General features: G+C 41.5%; 1 protein-coding gene across 12 annotated transcripts in view; it reads left to right on the plus strand.

Annotated features, from left to right (window-relative positions):
* The first annotated feature begins 316 nt into the window (after nucleotides 1-316).
* egln1a (egl-9 family hypoxia-inducible factor 1a) overlaps nucleotides 317-27,238 on the plus strand; it is a 99,785-nt gene continuing 72,863 nt past the window's right edge. For all 12 annotated transcript variants that reach the window (XR_005943112.1, XR_005943108.1, XR_005943109.1 and 9 more), the window contains exon 1: nucleotides 317-1,165. Coding sequence is in view for 5 of the 12 variants with exons in the window: in XM_041188629.1 (XP_041044563.1) it covers nucleotides 428-1,165 (738 nt within the window). In the remaining 7 variants the exon portion in view is untranslated. The remainder of the gene's footprint in view (nucleotides 1,166-27,238) is intronic.

Below are 27,238 nucleotides of genomic sequence, written 5' to 3' on the forward strand. Positions count from 1 at the left end.
CCCCCAACACATAAACACAGCCCACCTGCTCGAGCTCTCGCTGTCACGCTCCAAGCGCGAGACAGTTGTGGTCAGAGTTTGAATTCTACTCGCGGCCAGTCAAACCGGGGAGGGGCGGCGAAGGTGTGTGGCCGGACCCGCGAGCAGGGTCCAGCTAAGCAACGCGTGACTGGCAACTTGCCACCAGCTTGAGCCGGCCATCTGCGCGCAAGCGCGAGGAAAGGGGTGAGAGGCGGAGGCAAGAAAGTCATTCCTACCGAAGGAACAGCAGTGGAGGCTTCCTTCCCCCCCCCCCTCACCCCCCCACCCCCCCCAACCCACCCCCTTCTCCCGATCCCCGTCTCACTCCTTTCCCCTTCCTCCCTCGATCTGTCGGTGTTTCATTTGCCTTGTTTTCCCCTTCCACGTCCCCACCTCCTTCCCGGACATGGCTAGCGAGAGCAGTCCGACGCCCGAGTCTCCGCCGCTGCCGCCGACCGTTGAGCAGGACCAGAGCTGTGGCCTGTGCGGTAAAATGGAGAAGCTACTGCTTTGCGGGGGTTGTAAGAGGTCGTTTTACTGCAGTAAAGAGCACCAGAAAATGGACTGGAAAAAGCACAAGCAGATCTGCAAGGAGGCGGCGAGGCGACAGGGCCGAGCAGAGGGCGAGGACACGCGGAGCGCTTCGGCCAACAGCAACCACTACCCGCTGCCGCCTCCGAAGCCCCTGCCACCGGCCTCCGTCAACGGGCAGCCAGCGGAGAAAAGCGAGGAGGCGGCGACGACGACGGCCAATCTCCTATCCGGAGCCGGCATCGACAGCCGGAGTCACTGGGGGCCGCATGGACGAAGCGGCGGCAGCTTCCAGAAACTGGTGCAGGAGTACATCGTGCCGTGCATGAACAAGCACGGCATCTGCTTGGTGGACAATTTCCTGGGAGAGGAGATGGGGGACAGTGTGTTGAGGGAGGTGAAGGAACTGCACCAGAGTGGCCGCTTCACCGACGGCCAGGTGGTTAACCAGAAAGGGGACTCGTCCAGGGACATCCGGGGTGATCAGATCACCTGGGTGGACGGGAAGGAGTCCGGCTGCACACAAATCGGGCTCTTGATGAACAGCATGGACGATCTGATCAGGCATTGCAACGGCAAACTGGGCAACTATAATATTAACGGCAGGACGAAAGTGAGTGCTCCGGAATCGTTCGGGTGTACGTCTTGTTTTATAACCTTTTATGCATTAAAAGTTGGAACTTATCTCTCTCGCAGTAGCGTGTCGCCGTTTCCCTGTTGCTGACCTTCATTTACTTTTAATTGTTTATTAACCAATTATGTATTTAACCAAATTGATGCTTTAGAGGAAAACGAATTTTTGTTCGAATAAATGAATAATCATGGGTGTGGGCGTCGCTGGCTAGGTCAGCATTTATTGCCCATTCCTAATTGCCCTTGAGGTGCTGGTGAACTGTGGTCTTGAGCCTCTGCAGCCCATGTGGTGTAGACACACTACACTGCTGTTAGGAAGGGAGTGCCAGGATTTTGACCCTGAGACAAGTGAAGGAAAGGTGATCTGTTTCCAAGTCAGGATGGTCAGTGATTTGGACGGGAGCTTCCAGGCAGGGACGTTCCCATATATCTGCTGTCCCTGTCCTTTTTAGATGGTAGTGGTCGTGGGTTTGGAAGGTGCTCTCTAAAGAGTCTTGATGAATTCCTGCAGTGCATCTTGTAGATGGTACACACTGCTACTGTGCATCGGTGATGGAGGAAGTGAATGTTGGGGTGCTGATCAAGCGGGTTGCTTTGCCCTGGATGGTGTCAAGGTTTGAGTGTTGTTGGAGCGGCACTCACACATAGGCAAGTGGAGAGTATTCCATCACACTCCCGACTTGTGCCTTGTAGATGGTGGACAGGCTTTGGGGAGTCAGGACATGAGTACTTGCTGCAGGATTCTTAGTCTCTGACCTCTTGTATCCACAGTATTTATGTGCCTAGTCCAGTTCCGTTTCCATGGTAACCCCCAGGATGATAGTTGGGAATTTGGTGATGGTAATGCCATTGAATGTCAAGGAGCGATGGTTGGATTCTCTCTTGTTGGAGATGGCCATTGCCTGGCACTTGTATGGCACGAATGTTACTTGCCCCTTGTCAGCCCAAGCCTGGATATTATCCAGGTCTTGCTGCTTCTGGACATGGACTGCTTCAGTATCTGAGTTGTCGTGAATGATGATGATCATTGTGCGATCATCAGTGAACATCCCCACTTCTAACCTTGTGATGGAAAGAAAGTAATTGAAGCAGCTGAAGATGGTTGGGTATAAGTAACTACCCTGAGGAACTCCTGCAGTGATGTCTTGGAATGGAGATGATTCACCTACAACAACCACAACCATTTTCCTTTGTGCTAGATATGACCCCACCAGTGGGGAGTTTTCCCCCTGATTCCCATTGACTCCAGTTTTGCTAGGGCTCCTAGGTGCTACACTCTGTCAAATGCTGCCTTGATGTCAAGGGCAGTCACTCCCACCTCACCTCTGGGGTTCAGCTGTTCTTTCCATGTTTGAACCAAGGCTGTAATGAGGTCAGGTGCTGAGTGGTCCTGGAGGAACCCAAACTGAGTGTCAGTGAGCAGGTTATTAAAGAACTTTAGAACTAACTAGTCTTGATATATTCCACGCAAGGTGTGCTGACCTCCATTGATTTGCATAACTAATTCTAGTATAAAGTATATGTAAATTTGGGGATTTTTGCACAAGTACTTTAGCAGCAGGTTGTACAGCGGTTCTTACCTTAATGGGTTTCTTCATTCTAATGCCTATATTGCACAACTCAACTTGCTCATCAAAAACTAACGTGGAGCACCATTTGGGTTCAAATAGTTATTGACATGCTTTTGGTGTTACTATTTAGTTGCATATCCAGATGGCCCTATGGTAACTGATCAAAGGGACTTGAATATAATTATAGCAGAGGTTTGAGGAACAATTTTTATACCCAGCCTTTTAGTCTTCTGGGGATGGGTGGGGAAGAAAGTTTAAAACCTCTATGTAAGGCAAGCAAGGAGCTCCCCTGACAAACTCCTTATTTTAATCACCAAATCCACTTTGTCCCAGGCCTCCAGCTCAGTCTTGATCCATTCTGGGCACCCATACTCTCCTACGTGACCCTGAGCCAAGTTTCTGACACCATATCCTCTCAATTGCAACGACTGCTAACTGGCAGCACGTTAACATTGCCACTTTTTGTTCTTACCTCATCCATGTGCTGCTGAAACCCTCATCCACACCTTTGTCACCTTCAGAGTTAACTGTTTCAATGCTCTTCTGGACAGCTTCCTATTCTTCACTTCCCATAAACTATAACTCCTCCAAAACTCTGTCCATATATAATACTGCAAAAGTTCTGTTCACCTATTATCTAAATGCATCCATTTTACAATTCCTACCCATGTTTGCATTCCCTTGCTACTCTGTATCTCTAACCTTCTCCACTGAACATTCCTCCCTAACTCACTCTGATCCTTAGATAAAAGCAAAATACTGCGGATGCTGGAAATCTAGAACAAAAATAGCTGGAAAAACTCAGCAGGTCTGACAGCATCTGCGGAGAGGGATACAGTTGACATTTCCAGTCCATATGACCCTTCATCAAAACTAAGATACATAGAAATGAGATGAAATATAAGCCTCCGGTGGGGGGGGGCGACAAGTAGAGCTTGGTAGGGGCCACCATCGTCAACAGCCCTTGGTCCTTTTGTCTATGACATCTTTGGTAGTCTCTTGGCCTCCATCTATCACTGGCCCCCTACTGAGCCCTACCTGTCCCACCCACCCCCCTCTACCAGCTTATATTTCATCTCATTTCTATATTCTTAGTTCTGATGAAGGGTCATGCGGACTTGAGACGTCAACTGTATCCCTCTCCGCAGATGCTGTCAGACCTGCTGAGTTTTTCCAGGTATTTTTGTTTTTGTTCACTCTGACCCTTGCCTCATTGCTTATTTCCACCATCCCAATGCTTCTGCCTATGGAAGGAAGAGGCCAGGTGCTATTAGACAGGGAAATGAGACAAGCTACAGGAGCCGATGCTTTGAGCCTCGATGGTTAAGTGCTATTTTGTTCCTTTGAATGTGTGGGAGTTGCACAGGGATGGAAATAGGAGAACATGAATGCTAATTTAGTTTGAGAAACAAACCTATGGACTACATCAGAATTTTGAAGGGGAGGTATATCTTTGTGTTGTAACATGTTTGCTAATGTGCTGAGGAAGATGTACATCTGTGTTTGTATCTTTGATATAATTTGTTACCACAATTTGTTAGCCTGAGAACAAACATTTGCACGTGGTATGGTGAGCTATGAGTAGTGTTCCTTAAGGGTTGACTGGAAAACAGTAATGTTTGTAGTGCACAACAAAGCTGTGCAAAGGGATGCCCTTTCTGGCTTAAACCTATAGTTATTCAATGGAACACCTTTATGTAAAAAGTGTGTATACAGTACTTTTATTTTGAAGATAACTTGCATTTTATGTTCAATATTTAATATATTTTCAAAGAACTCCAAATTGTGACATCCTTTCAGTACAAAATGTTCTTTTGCAATATCTGTAGCAGTTGATAAAACTAAATAATTCTTGAACTTGTCAGCTGGTCAGCGTGCATTGACCTGGTATTGTAGATCATTTTGTGCATTCCATTGAATGTAATGTCATGATAAGAGTATAACATTTATATTCTTTAGTTTGGCCAGCTTGTAAATTGTTACAGATGAATAGTTGAGGTTTGCTGATGATAACATGTGCAGATTTGGAAATGCAAGTTTAACTGAGGAAAGGCCCTGTAATGTTCTTCGGTTATGATCTGCTCATTGACTGTTGCTCTGCTGCCTGGCAGCAAGTCATGGATACTTCAGAATTCCCTTTACTTTGCTATTGGCAAAACTGAAACCATTTCAGTTCTTGCCAGATACTTGCATTTGAGCCTTCTATCAATCCCCTTTCCCAGCTGCTCGTTCAGGTTGAACCCAACAGTGTACAGCTTTGATGCCTTATTTGAGTCTGAGCTGAATTTCAAACCTCCTTTCTGATTCATCAATTTTGTTGGGGGGTAGGAGACGAGGAAAGCAGAGCAATTTATGGAAAAGATTGCTGAACTATTAAAACCAAAGACACTTAACAGAAAAAAGCCATTCAGCCCATTGTGTCTTTGCATACTCCTGGTTATTGCAGTCCTATTATTCTGGTCCTTCCTATAGCCATGTATTTTACTCTGCCACAAATGTTCATGAACTCAACAGTTAATAGCTGACTACTGATTTTGGTCCAGAATTCTATGCTAAGGACATTTCACTGTACACTTTTCCTCAGCTTTGGTGGCAAATTTAAATTGATAACTCTCGATCACTGACTTGCCAATCAAAATAAACGGTCTTCCCTTATTCAATCTAGTATGAGAGAGCAGTAGAAATAAATGAGTACCACACCCTGGAAGGTTGTGATTTGATGGCAGATTAATCATGGTAAATATTCCTGAAAGAACTAAGAGGGCCTTTAAATTAGAGTTCTGATGTAATGTGTTTCCATTCATCAGTTATCAATGTATTGGTTACCTGATGCAGCTCTAAGATGTCCTTGAATATTAATCCTTCTTTGATTTACTTTATACTTTACTTCAGAAACTGAACTGAACTAGCCATATAAATACTGTGGCTACAAGAGCAGGTCAGAGGCTAGGAATCGTGTGACGAGTAACTCCCCAAAGCCTGTCCACCATCTACAGGACAGAAGTCAACACTGTGTTGGAATACTCTCCACTTGCCTGGATGACTGCAGATCCCACAACACTCAGAAGTTGGATACCATTCAGGACAAAGCAGCCCACTTGATTGGCAATGCATCCACAAACGCTTACTCCCTCCACCAACGATGCATAATACAAGATACAGGAATTCACCAAGGCTCCTTCAACAGCACCTTCCAAACCCACGACCGCTACAATCTAGAAGGACAAGGGCAGCAGATAGAAGGGAACACCATCACCTGGAAGGTCCCCTCCAAGTCGTTCCTTCACTGTCGCTGGGTCAAAATCCTGGAACTTCCTAGCAGCACTGTAGGTGTGCCTATAGCACATTGACTGCAGTGGTTCAAGAAGGCAGTTCGCTGCCACCTTCTCAACAGCAATTAGGGATGGGCAATAAATGCTGGCCTAGCCAGCGAAGCCTACATCCCATGACTGAATTTTAAAAAAAATCTTGACCATCTGTGGAGATAAAAGCAGCGCTAACGTTTCAGGTCTGTTACCTTTCTTCAGAACTGGGAGAAATTACAAGTGTAGTAGTTTTGAGCATGTGAAAGTGCAGAGGGTGGGAAGAACAATTAAAGGGAAGATCTGCCATTGGATGGAGGACAGGAGAGATTAAATGACAAAAGTTTTGTATTGCAAGGCCAAAGGGATTGGTAATGGGACCCAGTAAAGGAAATAAAAATGGGTAAAGGATGTATGATTGGTAGGATCATGAACAGCTGCCATTCAAAAGCACAGGAAAGGAAGTAAAGGGAAACAAAAGGGGGGAAAAAAACCAAACCAGCAAAGGAAAACAAAACACAAAATGGGGTCAGAGGATACAATCTACAGTTGTTGACTCCAGAAGGCAATAAATTATCGAGTCTAAGGGTGAGGTGCACTTCCTCTGCTTAAGTTGAGTTTTATTGGAATACTGCAGGAGGCCAAGGGCAGAAAGATCAGAATGCGAGCAAAGTAGAAAATTAAAATGAGGTGACTGGAAGCTTTTTAAAAATTCATTTGAGATGTGCACATCACTGGCAAGGCCAGCATCTATTGCCGATCCCTAATTGTCTTTGAGAAGGTGGTGGTGAGCTGCCTTCTTGAACTGATGTTGTCCATGTGGTGTAGGTATACCCACAGTGCTGTTAGGAAGTTCCAAGATTTTGACCTGGTGACAGTGAAGGAATGGCGATATATTTTCAGGTCAGAGTGGCAAGTGGCTTGGAGGAGAGCTTCCAGGTGGTGGTATTCCCAAGAATCTGCTGCCCTTGTCCTGCTAGGTGGTAGCAGTCGTGGATTTGGAAGTTGCTGCCTAAGGAGCCTCTTGTGGACTGAACAGAGGGGTTCTGCATGGCTGCTGTCCAGCCTGTGTTTGTCCTCCCCAAGGCAGAAGGGACCATGCTGTTTGCAGCCAATACAGTATACCAAGTTGAAAGAAGTAGAAATAAATTGCAGTGTCATCTGGAAGGAATGTTTGGGGCCTTGAATGATATAAGGTATTCCATTCCCTTCCTCCTCACGGTGATTCTTGGACCCCGGAATTGCAAGAACAAAATACATGTGAATAACAGATTTTGGCTGAACCTTAAATTTCTTAGTTTATTAAACCAGCAAAACCCCAGTACAAATCCCTTTATGAAGTAACTGAAACTTGCAATCACCCAAGCAGCTGGTTGTTGCTGGTGTTGATAGTAGTTCTGGATCTGGAGATGGTCAGTCCCCAACCTCCTTCACCTGACTGCAGCATCCATGCTTCACTGTTGTCCTTTTCATACCTGGACTTTAGGCTTAGATTCAGTTAATAGCCTGCTGGATCATCACCTGGTCTTTCATATCTCTTTATCTTGGTCTTTCAATCCCCTGAGCAATGCAAAACCGCAAAGTCAAAGACAATTCCTTATCTCCTCCTCTACTGTTTACACAACAGAAGATAAGGTGATTTCCCTCAGTGATTGGTGTTTAGCTTATAGCACTGTTCTGATAATGCTGCTTCCATTGTTGCCTGGAACTGATGGTGATTCATAATTGCAGTTGACTTATGACATTGTCCAGTTGTTAACATTCTCCAAACTGATCGTGTGTCATAGTTTAAGGAAACTAATTCTTTCTGTGCATCAAGGCCATCTGTTTCATGTCCTTCAATGCTGAGAAGAAAGGAGGTAAAAGGGCAGGTGTTGCATCTCCTGCGCATGCATGAAAGGTACTGTAGGAAAGGGTGGGATCTTGGGCATACCTGTGGAATGGACCAGGTGCCACTGAGGGAATGGTCTTTTCTGAATGCTGAAGGGGAGAAGATGTTTGGCATCATGCTGCAATTGACAGTTTGTGGTAGCTGGCAATGCCCATTTCCAGATTAATCTTTATCGGCATGCACAAAAGCGTGCAATAATTAGTCAATAAGGTAACGTTTTGCCACTTGGAGGCTTTCTCAGAAAAACAGCACAAATCGTGGTCTCCATTAAATTTGACAAACCCATGATGTTTTATTGCAAATGCACAAGCCATTACAGTTGGTGAGTACAGAAGTGGAAAACCTGACCAGGAGATTTGTGTTCTGGTCTCAGTATTAACAGTTTATTAGAGAATTTTGTGTGTAACCGTTTGAAGAAATAGAAGATAATAGTGGTGAGACTGATTTGAAGATCCTATAGCAGTGCACATGAAGTTCCAAATTTCTAGTCGTCACTTCAATGTTGTAACACTAGATATTATTTTAAATTTGTATTTATTATTTAGGTGTTCCATAATATGCTGGTGGCAAAATTGCAAGTATTGGATTCTACGAACAATATAGTATTCAAAAATATTTAAAACAGTTTGTGTCCAACATTTTTCAAAAATATACCTTTCATAAAATTTGTAAAAGTATGTTATATAAGTGCAAATTTGAAAAGTTTAACATGCAATAATAGACCAGTTTTTTTCAGAACAGTAGATGAGCTGCCTCACTACACTTGCCATTACAGGTTATATTTACAATGGACATGAAATTTAAAAGTACAACCTTCTCTGGTTCATGCAGCCTGATAGGTTTTACACGGTTTCCAGCACCTTGGTGGACCTTAGTGGCATTTCTCCATTGAGCTTTTGTGCTAGCTACCTCGAGCTTCAGTGTGTCCTTCAGCACATTGTCCTGAATCCTTGGGTGTGCCAGTCTGCAATACTTGCCCATGGACAGCTCCAATTTTTACTGTTTCAAGAATATAAATTTTAATGGGCTGAGCAAACTATAACTGTGTGCTTCCAGTAACCGGTAGCAGGCCTCCCGCTTTTTTAGTGTGATCAATATGAAAGGCTAACTATTGCTTTAGAGACCCAGGACCAAATGTATTTGAGCTATGCAAAATCAGTAATATTTTTGGAGGTTTGATTGTATTTATTTGTCTATTTTGGGAGCAGAAAAATGTAATTGATAAAATGGGTTCTTTCACATGTGTTGAAGAAATCTGTCTCCTGTCTCCTGCCCCTGCTGCTGCCGCTTGCTAATGTGTCAAATCCAACAATGTTGACTATTCTTAATCAGTTCCCAAACAGACAGGCTGCATACGGTACCAACTGCTAAAACTTGGCACTTGTCCAGAGAAGGACAATTGATGTGTTCTAAAGAGAAAAGGAACTGTCATGCTGTGGTAGCTAGAAATACTTCTTTGTGGTTGAGGTTAATGCAACTTGTTAGGGGCAGAAAGATTTTTATTGAAAATTTCAAACATTTGACTGATGAGAGTGCTGAATACTGGCAATTAAAATCACAGAAAATTGCTTCATTCCCCAGATCTGACACAGTACATACACTCTGGTGTGAAAACACTAGTTACATCTGTCTAGAAGGATAGATAACTTGGTATGTTGAATTTCTATTTTGTAGTCAGCACTTAGTTGAATGGGATAATATGTTTTCTGCATTCGTACTCAGTTTTCTTTATCCTTGAGCTTGTTGAAAGAAATGAGTGACCAAGTGAAAGTAATGAATTAAAGAGAAATACTCTGCAAGTCTATGTTAAGAATTTGAGAAAAGAGCTTTGGTAGTTCAGAACAATAGGAGATGAGTTTGTAACTCTAATTCCCCATTTGAAAGAAGAAAGGAACTTGCAATTATGTAGCACCTTTGTGAACACTTTCTCCTGACACCAAACTGGAACAGGAAGTTGGCACCCAGTCTGTGTACTGATGTCATAATTGTGCGCACTTTGAACACTTGCCACCCCACTCGCTGCCTCATACTTGTTGACCCCTTGCCACCCTGTTCCATTGCTGCTGCCTTGCCCTTGACCCCTCTCGTCCGTCTCTCTCCTATCTCATGCGCCATGAGTAAGGCAGCAAGAGGGTTAACAAGAGGGGTGGTGAGCGATATGCCAAGCAAGGTGGCAAGGGATTGGGAGTGGGGTAGCGATTGAGAGGTTTCATGACAGCCTGCAAAGAACACTGATATTTGTGTCCCTGGGTACTAAATTAGCAGTCTGGAGACTAGAACAACCCGTACCTTAAATGTTACAACGATTGTTACTTTGGCTCCTGCCTGGTAACAATGGTAGAACCCTCAGAGTACTTTGGTAGGTCACTAGTTCTGTTCAAGGGTCTGTGACTTCTTGAGGCAGTCAGTTAGAGGATTCAGCCTGCAAATGTCACAGGGACAGAACAGATCCCAGTTAAGTTTAAAAAGTTAGAGAAAGGGCTGCGGTGAGTAGAATTTAAGAGGGCCGCTGGGGTAAAGGTACCCCTTTGGAGCAGTGGTGTTCTGCTTGGCACAGCCATAGATCTGAAAGTGTGCTTGTGAACTAGTCTTTGAATGTACTTTGGAATTCAGGGAGGAGGAATCTCAAAGGCGAGATTGAAACCCTGTGGGGTGGGCAGTCATTAAAGTCGTCCGAATGGAGTGACTTTTGGAGAGAATCCCAAGGAGAGATCTTTGAATGTGAAGACTGGGATGACACGTGAGAGAGACAGTTTCAATGAGACTGTTTGACTTAGCATCCACTGGAGTCTGGTTGGATCCTTGAGAAATCCTTGGAGACTGTTTTGGTTGCTTCTGTCATTTACTCTGTAGTGTGGCCTGTTGGACCACATTTCGCCTGTTAACTCTCACATACCTCATATTTGGCTTGAATGTAAACACATATGATACATATTGTAAATTGTTTTATGTTCCTTAACTTGTATAGTAAAGTTTGTTCAAAACTCATGGAATCTTGTGGCTTTATTCCAAAAACAGATGCCCTGAATCTTGGCCTTTTAATCCTAAACAAAACATTGGTCCCTGAACCGGATCGCCTCCCCCCACCAACCATGTGGCCAAGGATCAGAATGAGACTGCTACTGCTATGTCGCTGGCAGTGACACCACAGGCGCTGTGACTGCATGTGTGATGAGTGTACCTCCTGTAGTTGCAGTACCAGCAAATGCAGCCCTTTTATTAAGTCAAAGAATTACTTTTGAAATTAGTGATTATCAGATCATCTGTTTTTTGGTGACATTGGTTGAGGGATAAATGCTGGCCAGGGCAAAGGCAAACTCCCGGCCTCCTTTTGTATCTACCCAAGCAGGCAGATGGGGCCTCACCTTTCTCATTCAAAAGTTAACACACCCAAATTAAGTAGGTTCTCCATACTGCACAGAAATGTCAATTTAGAATATTCCAATGGCCAAAGCAGCGAAATCTGGATTTAAGTTTGTTGCATATTGGAACCTATGGAAGTCCTAGTGCACATACTTATGCTGTAATTGCCCAGGAGTTTTAAAGTTCCAAGGGGCTAATTTGCAGTGTACCTAGACTCTATGACCCTATATGAAAGTCTCTGACATGGAGCTCAGCATTGGAAAATTGGGCGCTTCAGGGCGTAGACCACATCCAGGGCGGTGACTGTCCTGCGTTTGGCGTGTTCCATGTAGGTGACCGAGTCCCTGATGATGTTCTCCAGGAAGACCTTGAGCACCCCCCGGGTCTCCTCGTAGATGAGGCCGGAGATGCACTTGACGCCTCCTCGCCGGGCCAGGCGGCGGATGGCCGGCTTGGTGATGCCCTGGATGTTGTCTCGGAGAACTTTGCGGTGCTGCTTGGCTCCCCCTTTGCCCAGCCCTTTGCTGCCTTTCCCTCGGCCTGTCATGATAGGGGGGTGGTGGGGGGGGTGGATATTACAGACCCTAGGGTCTTAAGTGGCTAGTAAGGTATTTGATGCATTGGTTTTAATTTTCTGAAACTCCCTAGATTCAGGGAAGGCCCCTTTTAGATTGGAAGATATCAAATGTAACTCCATTATTCAAAATAGGAGGGAGACAGAAAGCGGGAAACTACAGGCCAGCTAGATTAACATCTGTCATGGGAACATGCTAGAAGCTATTATTAAAGAAACTATAGGGCATTTGGATAAGTTTAAGGCAATCAGGCAGAGTCAACATGGTTTTGTTGAAAGGGAAATCATGCTTAACTAACTTATTGGAGTTCTTTGAGAAAGTAACCTGCTATGGATAAAGGAGCCAGTGGATGTACTGTACTTGGATTTCCAGAAGCATTTGATACAGTGTCACATCAAAGGTTATCGTGGAAAATAAAAGCTCATGGTATAGGGGGTAACATATTGGCATGGATAAATGATTGGCTGGCTAACAGGAAGCAGAGAGAAGGCATAAATTAGCCTTTTTCACTTTGGCAAGATGTAACGAGTGGTGTGCCACAGGGAACAATGCTGGGACTTCAGCTGTTTACAATTTATATAAATGGCTTGGGTGATGGGATGGCTGCCAAATTTGCTGATGACACAAAGGCAGGAAAGTAAGTTGTCAAGGGTACAAAAGGGGGCTACACAAAGATAGAGATAGGTTAAGTGAGTGGGCAAATACCTGGCAAATAGAGTGTAATGTGGGGAAAATGTGAAATTGTCCATTTTGGCAGGAAGAATAAAAGAGAACTATATTATCTAAATGGTGAGAGATTGCAGAGCTCTGGAATGCAGAGGGACCTAGGTGTCTTAGTGCATGAATCTCAAAATGCTAGTGTGCAGGTACAGCAAGTAACTAGGTAGGCTAATGGAGTGTTATCATTTATTGCAAGGGAAATTGAAACAAAAAAGCAGGGAGGTTATGCCTACTAGTGAGACCACATCTGGAGTACTGTCACCTTAATTAAGGAAGGAAGCAGTTCAGACAAGATTTACCAGACTAATACCTGAATGGGCCTAATGAGGATAGGTTGGACAGACTAGGCTTGTATGAGCTGGAGTTGAGAAGAGTAAGAGGCGATTTGATTGAAACATATAAGATCCTGAGGGGTCTTGACAGGGTGGATGTGGAGAGGATGTTTCCTCTTGTTGGAGAATGTAGAACTAGGAGTTGCCCACTAAAATGGAGATGAGGCAAAATTTTTTCTGAGGGTTGAGGGTCCTTGATTCTTTTTTTCTGAAAAGCCGGTGGAAGCAGAGCCTTTGAATGTTTTTAAGGCGGAAGTGGATAGATTCTTGGTAAGCAAGGGGGTGATAGGTTATTGGGATAGGCAGGATGCAGATTTGAGGTTACTTTCAGATCAGCCATGATCTTATGAAATGGCGGAGCAGGCTCGAGGGGCCGAACGCCTACTCTTTTTTTCATATGTTCATACACCACTAACAAAACCTAAAACAAAATGTCTAATGTTGGATGTGATTTTGCGATTGCGCAGCATTTGCTGAACATTCTTGGTGTGCTAATAGCTGCAATAACTAACAATTTAAGAGAATCAGTTGAACTTGTAACATGGCTCAATGACATTTGTTAAAAGCGACATTCATACACAGGCGTCCATTCTTTGCAAACAAAAAGAAAATGTTCAAGTCTTGTGCATTTTTTGAAATACCCGGGAGCTTGGGGAGCCTCTAGTTCCCTGTTGGCTTTCTTCATGGTAATGCCTCAGCCAATCAGTAATCTTGCCAACTAATCCAAAGCCAAACCCTTTTCTCCTGTAGTATAAATTGTTATGATTTGCGTTTGTCCTGATGAGCACATGACACAAACTTTCAGCAACATATGTCTCTTTTCAGCAACGTTCAAGATATATAGCTTTCTGTCTCATCACCATACTTACTCACAAATTAAATGATAAGTTGAGGCCCCAACACGGATTCTTGTGGAACTCTATTAGTCACATACTGTCAATGAGAGTACTGACCTATTATCTCTACTCTGTCTCCTGCTGCCGGACCAGTTTCTTAAGCATGTCACTAAATTTGCCTTCGATTCCAGAAGCTTCAATTTTGGTTAAGGCTTTTATTGAGGAAGTCCACATAAATAACATTCATTGACGTTTCCTGTCTACTACTTCAGTTATTTCCTCAAAAAAAATCGATCAGATTTCTCAGGCATGACCTCTACCCTTTGCGAACCTGTGCTGGCTTTCTCTGATCAGCTGAAACTTTTTAAAGTTGTCAGTCACCTTATGCTTAATTATAGACTCTAGTGTTTTCTTGACAGCAGATGTTAGGCAAGCTGTTTTAAAAAGGATAAGGAAATTTGAGGGGGGATAAGGGAATGGAGTTCCTACAATGAATACAGGACTCCTTTCTAACCCTATAGTGCAGATCTTCCAGTCAGCGTTCACCACTACTGAGAACCATAATGGTATTGGAAGTTCTGGGGAGCTGACCTACACCAGAACGCTGAACTTATGGCTCACCAAAAGTGCCCCTGTATTTATAAATGCACAGTAACTTAATAGGCAAACACAATTTAGAGGATAAAAGAACTGTTCAGCTGTGCTGAAATGCGTACCATGGAAGATATTCTATCTTCAATAAGCCAGTCTATTTAGACAATTTGATTTTTAATCAACTCATATAGTTATGAGTTTGTAAAAGCAACTTCATGCATCTGTGTTCAATAGATATATATGCAGACCTACGAGAATAGGGTTCTCATAACACTTACATACTGAATTCCTGATAATTTACACCAGAACCCGAACTTCCGGCTCACCAAAAATGGCTCTGGGAGCCCTCGCTGATTGTCCCCATGGAGCTTGTTCGTGTGTAGACTTGGGCTGGTTACCGCGTATTTACATACTTTTTTTGCACTGATTTATCACTGCTGATGGGAAGATCCAGGCCAAAAAACCCCAACAAGGGAAGATTCACAATTGGATCTAATAATGCAGAATGAATTGAGCAGATAAGAGAAGTAAAAGTAGGTTCACATCTAGGCAATGGTGACCATAATACCATATGCTTTAAGCTGATGATAGAGAAGGACATAAGTATGATGAAAACCAGGTTAACAGTTCGTAGAAAAGCTGATTTTGAGGGACTGAGAATAGAACATGGGAAAATAAAATGTGCAAGAATATTGGCAAACAACATTACAGGACAACAATGGGAAACATTTAACAGTGTTAAACAGAATGCAGGAAAAATGTATTCTGCTAAAAGGAAAGAAGAAGTTAAACTTTACTGAGACTCCATGATTGAATAAAGACAAGAGGGAATAATTGACGGTCTGGAAAGAGGTATACTTTTATAGGGGAAGAGAGAATATGAACAGCTTATTAGAGAAGTCCAAAAACAATTAGGAAGGCAAAGAGGAACTAGGATGTTCATTATCAAGGAACATAAAATTTTAAATTTTTATAGGCGCATCAGTAAAAAAGAGGAAGGACTGTTAAAAGATGGAGAGGATAATACATCAATTAATAGGGCTGTGATAGAGCTATTAAATTATTTTGCTTCGATATTTACCAGAGAACAGGTAGACATAATATTGAATAATATAAGTGCATTTAAAATAATAAAAAATGGGAGATGTATTGAATAAACTAAAATTCAAAGGGGATAAAACCCTTCGTTCAGTTGAATTGCTGCTTAAGTATTTTGAAAGAATCTAGTGAAAAAGTAGAAGAGGCATTACTACACATATTTATTAGAAAAAGGTGTAGTGCCAGAGGACTGGTGGATAGCTAATGTAATTCCTATATTTAAGAAGGGGGACAGAAAATGTGCACGCAATTATAGACAAATCAACTTAACATCGGTGATAGGAAAAATAATGGAATCCTTACTAAAGGAGAGGATAGAAGACATCTATACAGGTAAAATATGATAAATGAATAGTCAGCATGAATTTCAAAGGGAAAATCTTGTTTGTCCAACCTTATTGAATTTTTTGAGGCAGCAACAAAGATTAGATAATAGTTATGCAGTAGATGTAATCTACTTAGATTTTCAAAAAAACCTTTGATAAGGTGTCCCATAATAGACCAGTGAATAAGGTTAGCAAATTTGGAGTCGAGACAAGTGACATAATAGATTGCTAGCTGGCTTCAAGGCAAAGGATAATTATTCAAAGTGGCAGAAGGTGAGAAATGATGTCCCTCAAGGATCTTTGCTGGGACCACTACTGTTCACAATTTACATTAATAATTTGGACTTTGGAATCAAAAACACATTCTAAATTTGGGGATGATGCCAAATTGGCAAGGGGGGAGGGGGATAGGCGGTACTGAGGAGGACTCCTACAAATTATAGGAGGACATTGCAAGTTATTTACCAATTGAGTTCAACACACACAAATGTGAGTTAGTACATTTCGTAGGAAGAAAAGAGAGGTCACTTATTACTCAGAAGGTGCAAGCCTGGGTGGAGAAGAGGTACAAGTGGATCTGAGTACAAATGCATCAATCACTAAAAATTGCCACGGGTTAGCAAGTGCATTTAAAAAAAAAAACAAACAAACCAAGCACCAGGCTTTATTTCTAGAGGGGTAGAATTGAAAAGTAGGGAGGTTGTGCTTAAACCTGTCTCGAACATTGGTTAGACTACATTTAGGATATTGCAAATAGTTCTGGTCTACACTATGAAAATGATATAAAGCCACTGGAGAGGGTACAAAGAAGATTTACAAGAATGATACCAGAAATGCATGGTTATACATACCAAGAAAGGATTGACAGACGGGTCTCTTTTATCTTAACAAAGGAGGCTGATAGAGATCTTCAAAATTATGAAAGGTATTGATAGCTTGGATACGGAGGGATTGTTTCCTCTTGTGGGAAAGAGTGTAACTAGAGGCCATCAATATAAGATAGACACCAACTCCAAGAACGAATTTAGAAGGAACTTATTTACCCAAGGGGTGGTAAGAATGTGGAACTCACTAATGCAACAAGTGGTTGAAGGAAATAGTATGGATACATTTAAGACAAAACTAGACCAGCATATGAGAGAAGCAAAGAGGGGGATTATGATAGATTTAGGTGAGGAAAGATGGGAGGATGCTCAAGTAGAACATAAACACTGGCATGGACTTATTTGGGCCAAATGACCTGTTTCTGTGCTATATATTCTAATTCCCTGATTTCCTTCTGGCACTTAACTGGTGAGGTGACAAGTGCAATTTGCCAGTCTGAAGGAATGGTTCCAGAATCAAAATTAAAATTAAAACTCTGCATCTTCACTTATTTCTCTTTATAAGGAAGAGAAAAAGGAAACAAGTGCAGTTTAATCTTACGAAAACAGGCACAACCTATGCACCCTAAGTCAGTGAGAATCCCACCGGTAGCTTAAATTATGAGATAAATGGTACATAGATTTTGCATGAAGGGGGTTGTCTATTAGTATAATCAGAGCATTGCTCTGACTGACCCTTCTGAACAAAGCAGATGCCGCTAGATTAATGGTGAATCTGTATAAAACTCTTGCCTAACCACAATTGGAGTTTTGTGTTTAGTTTTGATCTTCATGCTGAAAGGATAGAGTTGTTGAGTGGGGATAGCTTGGATTCATCAGGATGCTATCTGGTATTGGGAAATAAATAGACAGAGTCATGAATTAAGTAAGTGTACAATACGTGCAGTGGTACTTAAACAGACACTTAAAGGGTGATACTTAAAACACAACTGATGGTTGAGGGACTCCAGGATATTACAGTTTGGAGTTTAGTATTGTGTATTCTACCAATCAAATCCTAATGAATCCAAATGCTCATTAGTCTTTTTTTAATGTGTGCGCCGCCCCCCCCCCCCAACTAAGTGACAATTCAAACATTTTGGGCATTGCATAATTATACCAAAAGTTAAAGTACAGTTCTAGGTCAGGAAAGTCTAATTTGATCTCTGCCTTTACATTTTAGTGAATAACTTTAGTGAATAGGCTGGTATCCTTAAGAACAAGGTATTTTTATATTATTCATTCATGGGATGTGGGCATCATTGGCTAGGCCAGCATTTATTGCCCACCCCTAATTACTCTTGTTCAGAGGGCATTTAAGAGTCAACCACATTGCTGAGGGTCTGGAGTCACATGTAGGCCAGACCAGATAAGGGCAGCAGATTTCCTTCCCTGAAGGACATTAGTGAACCAGATAGGTTTTTATGACAATCAGCAATGGTTTCATAGTTATCATTAGACTTTTGAGATCAGTTTAACTGCCTTGCTTTGCTATCTTATCAATGATTTTTCTCTTGTTACATATTATTTCATCAAGTGAAACCCACAATTATTAGCATGGCTTTGATTCTGTGGTATCCACTGCCAGCTAATTCCAACTTTGTGCACAGAACCCTCACTTGATGTTTTTTATTTGTTCAGGGGTTGTGGGCTTCACTGGCAAGGTCAGCATATATTGCCCAGTACTAATTGCCTTTGAGAAGGTGGTGGTGAGCAACCTTCTGAATTGCTACCATCCTTGTGGTATGTACACCCACAGAGCTCTTAGGTTAGGAGTTACAGGATTTTGGCCCTGTGGTGATGAAGGAATGGCAGTGTATTTCAGCCTCAGGATGATGAGAAATTTGGATGGGAGCTGCAGGGTTTTGTGATCCCGTGCGCTTGCTGCCCTTGTTCTTCTTGATTGTCACAGGCTTAGGAAGATTCTGTTGAAGAAACCTTGGTGAGTGCTGCAATGCTTCTTGTAGGTGGGACACACTGTACCCATGGTGCACCATGGACGGAGTGAATGTTTAAGGTGGTGGATGGGCTACTGATCAAGCGGGCTGTTTTGTCTTGGATGGTGTTGAGCTTCTTGAGTGTTGTTGGAGCTGACTTATCCAGGCAAGTGGAGAGTTTTCCATCACGCTGCTGACTTGTGTCTTGTAGGTGATGGACAGGCTTTGGGGAGTTGGGAGTATAGTTACTTGCTGAAGAATGCCCAGCCTCTGACCTATTCTTGTAGCCACAGTATTTACACGGGGTTATAGGATATACAGCATTGAAACTGGCCATTTGGCCCAGCCAATCCATGCTGGTATTTATGCTCCACTCAAGGCTCTTCCCATTTTTCCTCATCTGAGTCCTTAATTGGCTCTTCTCCAATGTGTTCTTTGTCATACTTAAGTCCTTCTCGAGTATTATCTTAAAGTGTATTATATTATGGTCAGTATTGCCTGGACATTTCCTGACTTTGCTTCTCTTATTTGTTCTGTCTCCTAGAGTACTCTGCATTATTAGATCCAACAGTGAATCTTGCCTTGGTGGTCTTACATATTGGATTAGAAAAGAATCTTGCAGGATCTCCATTCTCTTGTCCCTTTCACCTATCTCTTATGGCCAATTAATATAAGGGTTGTTAAAATTCCCCATGTTTATTGTGTTTCTTTACTCAATTCCCTAATTTGTGGCTGACCCAGTTCAGTTCCTGGTCAATGGTGACCCCCAGGATGTTGATGATGGGGGATTCAGCGATGCTGATCCCGTTGAATGTCAAGATGAGGTGGTTAGCCTTTTTTGCATGGGATGGTCATTGCTTGGCACTTGTGTGGCATGAATGCTACTTTTGCTTATCTGCCCAAGCCTGAATATTGTCCACGTCTTGCTGCATGCAGACACCGACTGCATCATTATCTGAAGAGTTGCTAGTGGCACTAAATACTGCAACCATTGGTGAATATCTGCTACTGAGGCATTTTTGGTGGTGGACATTGAAGTCCCTCACACGGAGTGCTTGTTGTGGCCATGCTATTCACAGTGCATCTTTCAAGTGGTATTCAATATGGAGGAATACTGAACCATCAGCTGAGGCAAGACGGTGATCATCAGCAGAAGGTTTCCTTGGCCATGTTTGACCTATACATCAAACTTCATGGGGTCCAGAATCAATGCTGAGGACTTGCAGGACAACTTCCTCCCAATTGAACAGTGCTGTGCTGCCACCTCTGGTGGGTCTATCATGCCAGCGGGACATGTACCCAGGGATGGTGATGGAGGACATCGGCTAAAAAGTATGATTCTTTGAATATGAATGTGAAGCTGTTGCATGATTAGTTTGGGTACAGCCCTCCCAATTTTGATATAAGTTGCCGGACTGGGCTGAGTGTGTCTCTGTTCTGTCTGGTACCTAGGTCAACACCAAGTTGATTGTCCTGTTTTATACTTATTAGACTGTTGTCATGGTTTGGTACAACTGTGTGGCTTGCTGGGCCATTTTAGAGGGCAACCTCATGACTATGGGCAAGGATTTCATGTACATGTCAGAATAGCTAAGGATGGCTGATTTTCTTCTCAGGAGGACTTTAGCTTCATAGTCATCATTATTAATACTAGATTTTTTTATTCCAGATTCATTTAATTAACCTCAGCTGCAAATATGGGATTTGAACTCAGGTCTCAAGGTCATTAGTATTGGCCTAAAAGCTTACATTACTAGAAATAAAAGAAATATAGATAGTCTTACATTAGTATGTTTCAAGTTAAATTGGTAAACCTCTAATTTTAAAAATACTGTTTCTAGTGATTGAGTGTATAGAACAAAGCACATTGATGTAAGACTTTGTGCAAACGACTTAAAACCAAGCAGGAGATACCTTTTACATAGAATTGCGGAATGCCCTGGCAGAATTGATGTTTGGAACAGCGACCATACTGACATTTAAGAATTGATTTAGGTAGTTGAAGGAATGGAGAATAAAAGGATATGAGAACTGGGCAGGCACGTGGCATTGGAACTGGTTGTGTGGAGGATAAAAAGTAAAGTGGACTGATTGAGCCAAACAACCTGCATCCATGTTGTAATTTCTTTAATTCTATTACTTTTGTTTTATGGATCAGCTGGTTTAGATCACGAGAATAAAAAGGCTCAAAGTGGCTGCTTCAATCAGAAGGATCCAATTTACACTACAGGGCAGTAGAATTTCCTTAATAAGACCAAAGGTGCTTTTGAATAACAAGGTGAATGAATAAGATGCGTATATCATTTGTATCCTTTTTCAAAGTGAGCATGTATCCAACATATAAATTTTACCAGAACTGGGTTTTAATCCAGTTTGTCTCCCATCACTTCAATCAGGTGTCCAGTGGAATTATACTCAGAATGGGAACCACTGAATGCTGACTGTTTTTGAACTAGGAGGCTGTTATGCCTCATCAATAGTATCCAGAAAGGCAGGCTAATTATCTAGCTTTTTTGGCCAAGTATGCACTTCAAGACCCATAAAATATCAGTATTGTCATTGGAAAAACACTGGCATATTTGCAGCTATCCAAAAGCTACAAGATGAAAAATAAATGGTGATCTAGAATGGCCAAGAGATAAAATTACTCTGTTATTGAGCAACTCAACAGGCAACTTATTGATGCAGATAAAAATTTGATTGTTTCTAATACCATCATACAAAATTAGAAGGATTCTGAACTTGGGTCAAGTGCAACTTTAACAACTTGATCTGCCCTTTTAGGGAGAAACAAGTTAGATCCGAGTGGAAGACTGTGTACTCAGTGAATGAAACATAAAAAAGCATCGAGTCTCATATTTTCATTACTGCTACTTATCAAGCGCTTATTTTATCCTAAGATTTTTGATGAAAACTGGTGTTTGGGGACCAAAAAGTTTACAGCTAAACATCTGGGTTCATGGGATCTAGTCTAGGTGGTCTTTTCAGTAGACTCAATTCAAAGAAAGATCACTGCATTTAATAACAGAAAAGGCTGGACATACTCAGCAAGTAGGGCAGTATCTGTGGGGAGAGAAGCAGAGCTGATGTTTGAGGTGGCTGTTCTTTCGTCCAAAGAATTTTGCAATAGATGTTCTGAGAAACTTGGAGGTGGGAGAATGTGATTGCATGATATGTTATTGAGGGGACAAATAATGTCCAAAGTCAAGTGCAGTGTTATTTTTGCTTGGATTCCGATATGATTTTAACTGGATGCTGCATTTTATGAATCTCCTAGTAACTTGAAGCTCAGACCATACTGAATTATCTTTCCCAATTTCAGCATAGATTTCTTGGATTGAGAAAAAACTGAAATACGTGTGTTTACATGCATTCATGTGTTTAGTTCTGCCTCCTTGCACCTATCACCTAGAGTCTGAGTGCTGGCTTCCAGTTTCTCACTCCCAACTGATCTGACTTTTTTATTGGACCATTTCAATTTTTGTCTTTTGCTCTGAAAAGTGTTTGTCACATGGATTGAAGCACTTACATCATTAAAAAAAAGTAGGCATGTCTGCATTATGTGTCACTGTCTAAGGCAGCTGCTATCTTAAAATAGCTTCTGGAATCATAACATTTTAAAATTGAAACAAACATTTTAAATTAGCCTCCAGCACAGAGGCCTCACAATTTTATTACTGCACTAATTCCAAGGGAATTTTAAAGCTTTTTTCGAGAATATCTGTAAGTATCTTTTAATATTAGAAAGGATTGGTTCAGGTGAATATTGTTCATTTTTAAGAGGGGAATGTTTATACTTTAATAGTTTTTTTGCGTGCCAATGCCATTTGTTGCATCACAGAATCTTTGCACCAGTGAAGAAACTGGGCCAGGTTTTTTAGGATGCTGCTGCTGAGGGAGTAGGGACAATATCTAGAAAGGAAAGGCTGCAATCAACGATGGTTCAATTTACAAGAAAGAATGGTGCAAATGGAGCATAATACTGGAGGCTAGCTAATGAAATGATTTCTTAATTAAATTTTAACCTTAATTCACAGGATCCAAATCGTAATTCACCCTTGCAGAACTTGAATTGTAACCAGTTGTATTAGGTTAATTAAGTTAGGTTTTGCTTTATTTTTCTATGTCTGAATGGTCAATCTACATTTTAAGTTATTAAATTCAAGCTTTGCATGGTAAAACAATCTTTTTACAACATCTTCAGAGTATTTTACTATATGTGAAAGGCTTTCCAATGTTTGATAAATGTGGTGTTGTTAGTAAAGAACATTGTTCTCCTTTTTGATATTAAACTAACAAGCATCATGATATATCTGGTAGCAGATCTTAATAGCATTAACAAACAATTGTGTGCTCCCTGAAGAATAACTTGGTTACTTTGTGGTCAATTAACAGTTAATGGGGTTACATGTTGAGGCTGGCTAGCACAGTCTAGTAGTGGAAAAGATCTATCAGTACAACATGATGAACTACCAGTTGTTCAGAAGCTTTCGATTTCATTTCAACTCCCGCTCAAAACAAATACCTTGTCTGTTGCAGAACAAATCAAAATTGAAGGGAGGTGGACAGGGGAAGTGCATTAAAATATATTCCTTCTTTTAATTAAAAGATTATGACTACTTATTTTAGAGATTTTTGGGGCTTCAAAGCTTCAGGAATAGGAAGGGCCCCAAGACTTCACATGTACATCACACAAGATATGCATTTGGGAGTTAGCCATTTTTTGTGTTGTCTCTAAAATGTACACCTTGCTAAAATTAATGGAAAAAAAGTTGAAATTATTTTAAGGGCTGCTAAGACTAATTATTGGAAACTTGTGGAGAATTACTTGGGTAGACATATAAATAAAAAAGCTATCCTTGAACTTTTGGCCAGTACTAGTGTTATTTGAACAAAAATTTTAGCTGATGAGAGTGATGATGCAGAGGATTTTTCACTTCCACAGTGTTGTAGCTGCATCGCAGTTGGTTGTTTTAGCTGTCTAGTTTTTGCTAAGAATCTAATATTTTCAATTTGCTTCACTTTTGCTTTGCATACTGAAAGACCTACAGATTGCATGATACATTTAAAGTGAACCAATTTTGTGCTTGAATGTATGTGGTGAGCATACATGTTCAGTGTGTGTTTATGCTTCATTTATCACACTTGAGTTCAACCTCTGCGCCTTAAGCATTCTCTTAATTGGGGAAGCAAATGATGGCTAGCTACTTAGAGTCTCTAAAGCTTTACTTTGTGCTTCCAAATCAATCTATTATCTGAGGTGTACATAATGTTCTGTTCACTGATCTAACTTAGCAAATTGACTCTAATTAACTCTAACTACCTGATGAGCTCCAGGAGATGTAATGGCTACAACCTGTCTTTGCAACTTTCTCAGTGTGCCTATATCGGTGCCACAGGTGTCCTTTGTACAAATGGCGGGGGGATTACTGGATTTGGAGGTAGTCATTTGTGCACTCTTCTATGGCAGTACTGTTGACAATATAAGTGGCAACTGCTGCTCATGTGCTTCACCATTGTTGGTGGATGTGATCTTTTGAGATAAGGCATATAGCAGTGAAGAGCTGGGCTCTGAATCCTTCCTTAATATTGCCTATATGTATTTTTCAAGTTTTCCTGAGACCTGTCGTAATTGATGGTATGAATAGATTGCAACAATATTCCATAGCCACAACTACCAAGCCAACTGCCTGTTTGAGATGGTGTATGTAACATCTTTCACTGGAGTAAGGGCTGAATAAGGTTGATTTCTCATAATTAAAAATTGCTTAATTCAAATTGTTTGATATATCATTCTTTACAACTGCTGTTATTTAATTCAAATTACTTGCATAATTCAAATAACTTAATAAAAATTGACTGAATTATCAGGAGTAGACTGTGTATGCGTGATGACTCCGCAGGAGCAGGTCTGTCTCCTATTCCCCATATTAACTCCCTTAATAGTTCTCCAATCCCTGTGCTTTACTTTGTGCTTCCAAATCAATCTATTATCTGAGGTGTACATAATGTTCTGTTCACTGATCATCTCTGGCTGTGTTCTGCATATCACTTGACCCTCCTTGGTATGAAGATCTGAGCTTATCCATTTGGGTGTTATACATTCACTGTGTATGTTGATGTATCATGTGGTACAGATTAGAGAATATATGAATAGATGAGTTAATATGGTACCTATCATTTGGTCTGTGGATGAATCCAACAACTTCATGATACTGCTTTAAGAGCCTCCCTTCCTATTATAGAGTTCTTATGACGTTGTTGATTTTGCCTGGGAGGGTTCACCACCTGGTTAGCAAATTGACTCTAATTACCTATGAGTTTTTGCCTTTAAATGTAAAGGCAGTGCAGATTTAAACCAGGTTGTTTCATTTGTTTCCCTGTGAGAGTTTTTAAAAATTCATTCATGGGGGTGTCGCTGGCTAGGCGAGCATTTATTGCCCATCCCTAATTGCCCTTGATCTGGGTGGCTTGCTGGGCTATTAAGAGTCAACCACATTGCTGTGGGTCTAGAGTCAGGTAAGGATAGCAGGTTCCCTTCCCTAAAGGACACAAGTGAACCAGACAGGTTTTTACGACAATCGACAATGGTCATCATTAGACTTTTAATTCCAGATTTTTACTGAATTCAAATTTCACTATCTGCCATGGTGGAATTCGAACCCAGTTCCACAAAATATTATCCTGGATCCCTGGACAGTCCAGTGACAATACCACTATGCCACCACATTCCCTTCAATATAATTCCTCGTTTTATACAAGATCCATTCAGGTTCACCCACTGTTGCTTTTTAAAATTAGAGTCTGAATTGAAGTGCCAATGAGCAGAGTGCAGTTGGGTATTTTTGTCCATAAGATTAGCTGTTACAGAACCAATTTGTCATGCTGATGCAACACGTGCTTTGATCTGTACTGATCATCACTTCAATTCAGATACTAATTTGAAATAATGGCAGCAAACAAATGATAAGTGAATACATGAGCAAGTGATTACTATAATTAACTCTACATTTACTGTTAGGCAAAAGAGGCATGACATTGACACTTTAAAAGTGTTCCTGGTTAAAATCAAAGTGCTGTTGATCCCAAAAGAAAACATTCCTGGGGATTCAGTTCCAGCTTGCTCATCGTTATGATTTAGAATGTCTGAATTCTCAGATGCTGATTAGCAGACCAAATATAATCAAAAACAAAAATAAAAATACCTGGAAAAACTCAGCAGGTCTGGCAGCATCTGCGGAGAGGAACACAGTTAACGTTTCGAGTCCGTATGACTCTTCAACAGAACTAAATAAAAATAGAAAAGAGGTGAAATATAAGCTGGTTTGGGGTGGGGGGGGTGGTGGTGGGACAGGTAGAGCTGGATAGGCCCACTAGGGCTATCTGTACCTTGCTTGTCTTGCTTTCTACCCTTAATTAGCACATTCCTTAGATAATATCACCACCTTCAACACCTCTTTGTCCTTTTGTCTATGACATCTTTTGGCTATCTCCACCCATCACTGGCCCTCTATCCAGCTCTACCTGTGTCCCCCCCCCTCCCTTAAACCAGCTTATATTTCACCTCTTTTCTATTTTTACTTAGTTCTGCTGAAGAGTCATACGGACTCGAAACGTTAACTGTGTTCCTCTCTGCAGATGCTGCCAGACCTGCTGAGTTTTTCCAGGTATTTTTATTTTTGTTTTGGATTTCCAGCATCCGCAGTTTTTTTGCTCAAATCTAATCAAATGTTGAGCAATTTTTGTTTTGTTCAGCAACTGCCCTGAAAAATCTGGTGTGCGAAATCAAATGCTCCAACAATCCTTTTTCTGTAATGAAAACAGTTTGGCGCATGTCAGTAATATTTCCCACGCCACTTTATCTCTGTACATACTTCATCTTATTTGTTTGCCAGTTTTACAGCAATGGTCTGAGCTAACATCAGTTCCCTGTTCAGGTCAAGAAACTTCATCCTAATCTCTTCCCAGATTCTCTGAAAATTGACCTTGTGTGATGCTATTTGTGTGTGCATCTCTCTTTCCGTTGCTGTCGCTCTCTGCCCAGCTCGCCTGGGAGAAATGCTGTTGAAGCTTTTCATCTTGCACTCATCAGGGCTGATACAAGAATGTCAAATTTCAAAGGGAGCAACAGTTGATACAGCCATGAGAAAAAGATGCTGATTGGCTGGCGGTTCAACTCCAGTTGGTCCAGGCATTGCTATGGAGAATGCACCAGGGAACTCCTGTTCTTCATGCTTTTGTTTAATTCAAAAATGACGGTGTGCCTGGACATGTTCCTTTTGTCCTGCAAAGGACAGGTTCCATACCTATGAATAAATGTAATTTCCAGCAGGTGTAAGTGAGCTACTTTGCTTGCTCAACTTGTGGTCTTAAATTGGTTAATGGTGTGATTCTTAGCACACTCGTGATTGCTCAGCAAGCGCTGACCAATTGTGGAATCACATCTAGCATTAGACATTTTGTTCTGAGTTTTGCACTAGGCAAACTACTGTGTTAGGACTGAGATGAGAAATTTCATCACTTGAAGATTGTAAATCTTTTGAATTCTCTACCACTGTTGCTAAGTATATTCATGACCAAGGCTGATAGATTTTTTGATACTGTGGAAATTGCGGTATAGGGAGATGGTACAGGAAGGTGGAGTT

The sequence above is a fragment of the Carcharodon carcharias genome, chromosome 5 (assembly GCF_017639515.1).
Source record: "Carcharodon carcharias isolate sCarCar2 chromosome 5, sCarCar2.pri, whole genome shotgun sequence".
Classification (NCBI taxonomy): domain Eukaryota; kingdom Metazoa; phylum Chordata; class Chondrichthyes; order Lamniformes; family Lamnidae; genus Carcharodon; species Carcharodon carcharias.